At 37.7% G+C, this 8,568-nt stretch overlaps 1 protein-coding gene across 1 annotated transcript in view; it reads left to right on the top strand.

Moving 5' to 3' along the window:
• The window catches only part of LOC107557358 (angiotensin-converting enzyme), a 29,990-nt gene extending 22,324 nt beyond the window's left edge, over positions 1-7,666 (top strand). Inside the window, exons 15-25 of the mRNA XM_016240749.1 lie at positions 1,217-1,304; positions 1,721-1,864; positions 2,072-2,263; positions 3,027-3,124; positions 3,563-3,735; positions 4,181-4,404; positions 4,489-4,633; positions 6,002-6,100; positions 6,218-6,340; positions 6,472-6,659; positions 7,409-7,666. Coding sequence (XP_016096235.1) covers positions 1,217-1,304; positions 1,721-1,864; positions 2,072-2,263; positions 3,027-3,124; positions 3,563-3,735; positions 4,181-4,404; positions 4,489-4,633; positions 6,002-6,100; positions 6,218-6,340; positions 6,472-6,659; positions 7,409-7,608 — 1,674 coding nt within the window. The 3' untranslated portion in view covers positions 7,609-7,666. The remainder of the gene's footprint in view (positions 1-1,216; positions 1,305-1,720; positions 1,865-2,071; positions 2,264-3,026; positions 3,125-3,562; positions 3,736-4,180; positions 4,405-4,488; positions 4,634-6,001; positions 6,101-6,217; positions 6,341-6,471; positions 6,660-7,408) is intronic.
• The last annotated feature ends 902 nt before the right edge of the window (positions 7,667-8,568 follow it).

Below are 8,568 nucleotides of genomic sequence, written 5' to 3'. Positions count from 1 at the left end.
TTTTTTAAAGTATGCTAAAGAGTACAGTAACATACTTATGCATATTTCTCACAAGGGATTTTTTAAAACCATTGCTGCAATTGTATTTTTCCCTCTTTGATTTAAAAGTTTGATGATTTTGTTTTGGTCAGGCTTGAACTCTTTTTGCAATTGTATAATGCTGCTACCTTATATATTAGGCCTACATACAAAGCCTTCTCAGAAAATGAGCAGAACTCATCCTCACGTTTCTGAATGCCTCAGGTAAAATAACAGATGAGATGCTGGCCAAACAGTTCTTAGAGGAATACAACAGCACAGCCGAGGAGGTCTGGAACGCTTACACTGAGGCCTCCTGGACCTACAACACTAACATCACTGGAGCCAACAAGAAGATCATGGTGAGGCCCGGGCTGCTCTCTATTCTGCAAACACCGCTTTCTCAGAGTCTCATGCTGCAATTTTTGGCTTTAGCTGCAAAAAAACTTGGAGATGGCCAACCACACAAAGATCTATGGACTAGAGGCCCGTAAGATCGACACCAGTGACTTCCAGGATGAGTCGGTGAAGAGAATCTTGACGAAACTGGGCGACCTTGAGAGAGCTGCGCTTCCTGAAGAAGATCTCATAGAGGTAAGACAGACACAGACAGACAGACAGACAGACAGATAGATAGATTGATAGATAGATAGATAGATGGATAGACAAACAGACAGACAGATAGATAGACGGACAGACAGACAGACAGACAGACAGACAGATAGACGGATAGACAGACGGACAGACAGATAGATAGATGGATAGACAGACATACAGACAGACAGACAGATAGATAGACAGACAGATAGACAGACAGACAGACAGACAGACGGACGGACGGACGGACAGACAGATAAACAGACAGACGGATGGACGGACAGATAGATAGACAAACAGACAGACAGACAGACAGATAGATAGACAAACAGACAGACAGACAGACGGACAGACAGACAGATGGACGGACGGACGGACGGACGGACGGACGGACGGACAGACAGACAGACAGACAGACAGACAGACAGACAGACAGGCAGACAGACAGACAGATAGATAGATTTTATACTGATATTTATTGCATTCTGAAAGTCTAAATTTTTGTCTGTGGTAACTGACAACAGATTACAGTTCTTTTTGTTAGAGCTGAACTTGGGCTTTTTGAAAGACTATGGCTTCTCATATTTTTCCATGTTCTTAGTACAATACTTTGCTAGCATCCATGGAGACCCTGTACAGCGTAGCCACAGTCTGCAAGGATGAATCAAAGTGTCTACCTCTAGATCCAGGTGAGTTCCTTTTTATGAATTTTTCTATACCATTCCAGAGTTTGGGTTCAGTTTTTATTAGTAGTATTATTATAATTAAACAAGGATGAATTAAATTGATCAAAAGTGACAGTAAAGACATTTCTAATGTTACAAACTATTAATATTTCAAATAAATGCTGTTCTTTTGAACTTTCTATTAATCAAGAAAAAAACTAAATATATTAATAATAATATGTAATAATATTTAACAATGCAGTTTTTACTGTATTTTTGAACAAATAAATGCAGACTTGGTAAGCATAAGAGACTTTTAAAAACAGACAAACAATAAAGGGCTTTCAAAGTCTGTTTTTCATATCACAGCCTGCCAAATTGATTACTATAACCCCCTTATGCTGTTTTTGATGTGTTTGTGTTTGTGTTTTATTTTCCAGATTTGAATAAGATCATGGCCGAGTCCAGGGATTATGACGAGCTGCTGTTCGCCTGGCAGGGTTGGCGCAATGCCTCCGGCAGAGAGCTCCGCAACAGCTACAAGAGATATGTGGAGCTTGCCAACTTAGCTGCAAAGAGCAATGGTAAGTGCCTGAAAATAAAACACTTTTTGTATGAGGATCTCTTGCAACACGGGACAGCTGGAGGAAGATAATATCTTTTGGTGAATTCAGTTTTCAGGCTACATTTTACAATTTTTTTCCAACTGGCAAAAAACAATGACTCACATTAAGAATAGTTCATGAGAGCTTTGAATGAAGCTCTAATGTTGTTCGGTTGTCCAATATCAGGTCACACGGATAATGGGGCATTCTGGCGTTCCCTGTATGAGACCCCCACCTTTGAAGAGGATCTAGAGGCCTTGTGGAAAGATCTAGAGCCGCTCTACCTCAACATTCATGCCTATGTGCGCAGGGCACTGTACAAGAAATATGGACCAGAACACATCAACCTTAAAGGACCAATTCCAGCTCATTTGCTCGGTGAGAGATGAAATATACATACTGTAATACAATTATTTTTAATTTTTTTATTGTAAGATGCTTTGGTTAGTAAATGTCTAAACAAACAAAAAAATACATTAAGTATATATGATAAGTAATGCTATCTAGACTCACAGATTTCATAATGAATCTGTGATGCTTTTTTCAGGATTTATTGATGAATGAAAACTAGGGCTGCACGATTAATCACATGCCATTATCATGCGCATCTCATCAGTAAAGCTGGTTCTGTGATTAGTAGTAAATCTCCATCACATGCTTTCAGATGGAGCGGCATTTAATACCGGTAGTATCATTGCAGATTCAGCAAATTATTTGATTTGAAATTCAAATAAATTCTAATCATGCATCCCTACATAATTCTTTAAACCTGAACAACATGAACAACTAGATGAAATCTACATCATTTCTGCTAAAAAACACAGTCCAGATTTTTTTTCTTTTTTCTTCAGGGTTTACACTGATATTCTGTACTTGTTTGCGGAAACTCCAAAGCAATCGACAGGATTTAATGTGCTTTCAAAACCCTCAAGCGTGACTGTGTGTGTGTACATTTTAGTAGCAACATTTGCACGTGTGGGAAACTGTGTGTACTTGTGTTTGTGTGCACGCAATGGTTCCACATGACTGGAGATTAAATGGCTTGGAATTCCAAGCCCAGTGGTTTACTCCAGTGCCATTGGTCAGAGATACTACACCATCTCTCACATCCTGCCTTTCTTCTCTGTTCGGTTTTTCTTAGGAAATATGTGGGCCCAAACGTGGTCTGCTATCATGGACCTTGTCATTCCGTACCCTGATGCCACCCAAGTGGATGCCACGCCAGCCATGATTGCCCAAGTAAGATTACAACTATAATCACATTCTTTAATCTATATCTATTCCCACAATCTGAATTCTTCTGAAAGCAGTGGCTGTTTATATTAAGTGTCAAAGAACATGCTGTTTACACTGAGTATAAATAGTGGTAGATACTCTTTGCACCAAGTATAAATAGCAACAAATATCATCTTGTTTACATGGAGAGCAAATAGGTATGATAGATATGTTTTATGCCGCCATATTTAAATTCAAACAATGCAAATAAATGTTTGGAAATGTAAACGGCTATTTCCTAAAATAAAAGCAAAAGACATAAATAACCATCTTGGTGAAGAATCATTTGTCTTTTTCTAGTAATGTGCAATGGCATATAAAGGACACAAATGGCATATCTAACATACTTGTAAATGTCTGTAACCATGTCCTCTGATTGTGCGGTGCTCTTTGGTTCTTCAGGGTTGGGACCCCAAACGGATGTTTGAGGAATCGGACCGGTTCTTCACTTCTCTGGGTCTTCTGCCCATGCCTCCTGAGTTCTGGAACAAGTCCATGCTGGAAAAGCCAACAGATGGACGTGAAGTGGTCTGTCACGCATCTGCTTGGGACTTCTACAACCGCAAAGACTTCAGGTACGTTAATCATATAACAGTAAGATGGTCCACACTAGAGCAGGACAGGTTTGAGATTTAGTTTAACAATGAATGCTATGATACCACTTGTAAAAACCAATACGATTTTTTGACATGAAGTTTGTTCTGAAAATTCCAAAAATCCATCCAAGGTGGTGGAAATGGTTAAATATATAATTAAAATGGACATAAACAATGCTCATTAGTATTTCCTTTAAAAAATATAAGTGTGCTTAATTATATTGAATGCTTATCTGTAGTGTACTTCAAGTCATAAAAGTATATATTTTTAAAAACTGTACTTGCAGGTATACTCCTGTTCATTTGATGAAGGGAGGATTTTAGAGCTGTAAAGACTGAAACAACAACTTTCTAGCCTTTTCCTTCCCACGTGCTATCTTGTAAATCTCGCTGTTACCTTTTCCCATCCTCTTACCATCTCTAGGATCAAGCAGTGCACAGTAGTGACCATGGATGACCTCATCACTGTGCACCATGAGATGGGCCACGTTCAGTACTTCCTGCAGTATAAGGATCAACCCATCTCTTTCCGCGACGGCGCCAACCCTGGATTCCATGAGGCCATTGGTGACGTTTTGGCCCTGTCAGTTTCCACACCTAAACATCTTCAGAGCATTGGCCTGCTGGACAAGGTGGAGGACAATAAAGGTACGGCTCATACATCTATAAAGAAGCTTGCAACAAAACACATGGAATGCTAGTTTAAACCCTAAGTGTCTTACTGGTCTGTAGAAAGCACCATCAACTTCCTGATGAGCATGGCCTTGGATAAGATTGCCTTCCTGCCTTTTGGCTACCTGATGGACCAGTGGAGGTGGAAGGTATTTGATGGAAGGATCTCAAGCTCAGAGTACAACAAAGAGTGGTGGAACCTGAGGTGACTGTTCTTCTATTAATCCACACTGTTAAAGGGATAGTAGCTAGAGCTAGAGGAAAACGAGGATGGACAAAACGTGGATAAATAAACCAAAAGTAGGGCTGTAAACTTAATCAAATCGCGATATGGACTACTGTCTGTGAATATTAAAGCGCAAAAAGACTACTATTTAAATATGAGATCAGCATGTTCGTGCAAGTGATGGCATTTCGAGGGGGTCCCCAGTTAAAAATCGCGTTCCAGGGGATAAATATCATGTTATTGGAGTCGCTTCAACCCGCCGACATGAAAAACAACCCGCGGCAACAGTGTTAAAGTAGCCCAATTTCGCGGGAAAACCGTGGACTTGGCAACACTGCTTTGCGAATCGTTTATTTCGAACCAATGGTTCAGAACACGTAACTGCCAAAGTCACGTGATTTCAGTAAACGAGGCTTCGTTACGTCACAGCTGTTTAGAAATGTTTCAAAAATGTCATTGATTCGTATTCATCATATTTATGATTTTTAAAATTGGATTTAATATGGGATTGTAAAAGCCGTTTTTATGCATGTTTGGGCTGAGTTTTTGTTGTAGTTAAACAGGCTGTTTCTCACTTCCAAGAATGCATCTTTGTGAGAATTGAGATGCACTAAGATCTTGTTGCTCAACTGACCATCCGAGCACAGTAGTGGCCAATAAATACAACATATAATATTGGTTCAACGGCTCTGATGCACTCAACTGTCACAGCTTTAATTGCATGGAAGGGGGAGGGGCTATCAGACGCCGATTATGAATGACAAAATAACCAACAACATAGTGCATAAATACATAGTGTATAAGTGCATAGCTAATCCCTGGTTTGTTTCAAAGGTCTTCATGAAAACCCGTCAAAATAAAAGTTCAGATTAACTTGAAGAAATTATAACAAATATATTAGTATTGTACAGTAAAATGTAGAATAATGATAACAATAATAATACAGTTTATTAAAAAAAAATAATGAATAGTACATACATTTTCATCCATGTTTTTCAAAAATATAAATTTATACAGAAAATAAATAAATAAATAATCTAAAATAGTTTTAAAATAAAGTTGTTTAAACATTTCGAATATTTAATGACAGCTCAGAGGCAATGCAGATGTGGCTAACATGAGTGTCAAAATAAAAGTGCATCTTAAAGAAATATTGTATAGGCTTATATAAATTTTTTACATGTTGCTTCGATACATCATATTGTCATTTAATTGATGCATTGATCCATATCAGTGTATTGTTACACCCCTAGTTGTTATTGTTTCCTAATCAGTTATATTAACATTAAAGCTGTGCAATATTTAAAGTTCGTACCAGAGCTGAATTTGTGTATTTTACTGTAACAGAATGAAGTACCAGGGATTGTGTCCACCTGTACCGCGCACTGAGGAAGACTTCGACCCTGGTGCAAAGTTCCACATCCCAGCTAATGTGCCCTACGTCAGGTACACAACAAAACAATATATCACTAATGTGGAAATATCTTGCATCTATCATGTTACACAACTCGTGTAATCAAATAAGCCTTTGGATTGACCATTTATTTGGTCTGGCTCCAATAGGTACTTTGTGAGTTTTGTAATCCAATTCCAGTTCCACGAAGCCCTGTGTGAAGCAGCTGGTCAGCCAACTCCACTCCACAACTGTGACATCTACCAGTCCAAAGAAGCAGGGAAACTCCTGGGGTCAGTAAATCACTGAGAACTCAGACTGGTTCCAGTTTTTACAAGCACTAAGCGCAATAGAGTGGTAAGATTTGATAGATTCTCATCATTTTTTGCCTGTGAGTAAAAGAGCTCTACTTCCTCCTCCTCAGTGATGTGATGAAGATGGGCTTCAGTAAACCCTGGCCCGAAGCCATGACTTTGATTACTGGCCAGCCCAAAATGTCAGTCCAGCCTCTGATGGAGTACTTCCAACCGCTCATCGAGTGGCTGGTGGAGGAGAACAAAAAGAATGGTGATGTCCTGGGATGGCCACAGTATGATTGGACGCCTTACAAAAGTAAGCTTAGAGTTCAGAAATCGACATTCACATGTTGGTTTACCACTCAATTTTCTGTTCCATTGTAAAACAAAAGTGCTTCAGCTGGGAAACTGGGGTGAGGCACTTTTTTAAACCACTGGATTTGGGTGATTCTTTAAATAGAGGAACTGCACTCTAAAAAATGCTGGGTTGTCTCAACCCAACTTTGGGTCAAATATGGACTAACCCAACTAAATTTAATTAAAAAATGTAACCCAATAGCTGGGTTAGTCCATATTTAACCCAAAGTTGGGTTGAAACAACCCAGCATTTTTTAGAGTAACAACAACAACAACAACAGTTCTATTTTCAAGGATGGAATATATTTTTAATATTTTTATTGTGTGTGGGGTTGTATTCAACCCAGCATTTTTTAGAGTATAAATACAGTATATAAAACATAATATTATTTTTATTAGGTTTAGATTATTATGATAGAAATGACAAATTAAAGGGAGTCGCAGAAGCTCAGAAATATCAATTTTAAGATTTTAAAATCATTTGAGGTTTGTATTTGAAAATGTAAACTTAGAAACAGTCCATTTCTTTTGACTTTTCTTAATTCATTGATACCCGACTCCTAGCTAATTTAGCAAGTTCCAAGTGTTATCCAACTTTTTTCTTCAAAAAGTACAAAATGTCATTACCAGCCATTTTCAGAAATCCACAACATAGCAGTTAATTAGCACTAATAAAATGCTCACACACTTCTCACCTGCTTGTTTCAGTCACTTCAGTGATGGACGAGAAGCCGAAAGCAATCAGTTTCCTGGGTTTGAGTGTGGATGAGGGAGGCGCTGTGGCGGGACAGTGGATTCTCCTGGTTCTGAGCATCGTCTTCTTGCTTGGCATCATCTATTTAGTCTACAGATACAGGAAGACTAAACGCTTACAGGACAAATCAATGTCTCAGATGGAGCTCAAGTAAAATCCTTTAAATAGGAATACATTCTATTCTTACCATGCAGTCATTACTTTTTGACAGAATCCACTAATGTAATGTATATTTATTATTTTTGGTCAAATTTGTTTGACTATGCAATGAAAGGTGACTTGTAATTTATTTGTAAAAAACTTTTTTCAATAATTGTTTTCAATTATTTGTATAGTCTTAACTGTGAGCATTTCTGATTGATTTTACTGGTTAACCTTTATAGAATATAAAGAATTATACAGATGTTCTAGCTTTGCTTATTGTCTGAGTGCAGGAACATTTCATAAAAATGAGCCTTCAGTAAAAAAGAAAAACATTTTAATATCAGTACAATATAAAAAATCCTTACAGATCATCATGTTTTTTTTTCTTTGTGGACATACAGTATATTTTCTCAACTATATTCCCAGGTCTGAGGTATACAAACACTCATTTGCTCAGAATTTAATGAAGTCTAGTGGTTTAGTATCCAACTCTATACCCTCTAATAACTAAACAAGTCAACCAATGTGGGCGTCTCTCTGACTCAAATCCACCACTTGATTATATTAAATTACACTTAAATATGAAACTCATTCCACATCCACCATTTAAGAATCTTATACCATGTTCAACACTGAACATCTGCATTATTCTCATCATTGAAAGTGGGCTGATATGAGCTAAACTGAGCAATCCTTATGACTTGGCAGTACATGTACATCTTTAATAGAAATTATGACATTTATTCAAGCATTAAATCAACATTCTTCACATGTATGATAAATCGTACCAAGACAGTAGTTTCTAGTAGCTGTTGTTCTGCAAAAAAAAAAAAAGGTCAATACAATACTATTTGAGAAGAGACGAAGATATTCTTAAAGCAGCACTATGTAACTTTTTCTGTTACAAATTTGAAAAATGTATGTAAAGGGCGAGCACATCATAAATTCATCTTCCAAACCGCGTTTTTGT

Source organism: Sinocyclocheilus grahami, unplaced genomic scaffold (genome assembly GCF_001515645.1).
Source record: "Sinocyclocheilus grahami isolate Dianchi unplaced genomic scaffold, SAMN03320097.WGS_v1.1 scaffold599.1, whole genome shotgun sequence".
Classification (NCBI taxonomy): Eukaryota; Metazoa; Chordata; class Actinopteri; order Cypriniformes; family Cyprinidae; genus Sinocyclocheilus; species Sinocyclocheilus grahami.
The sequence above is the reverse complement of the archived record's forward strand: the minus strand, read 5'-3'. Positions and strand labels throughout refer to the sequence as shown.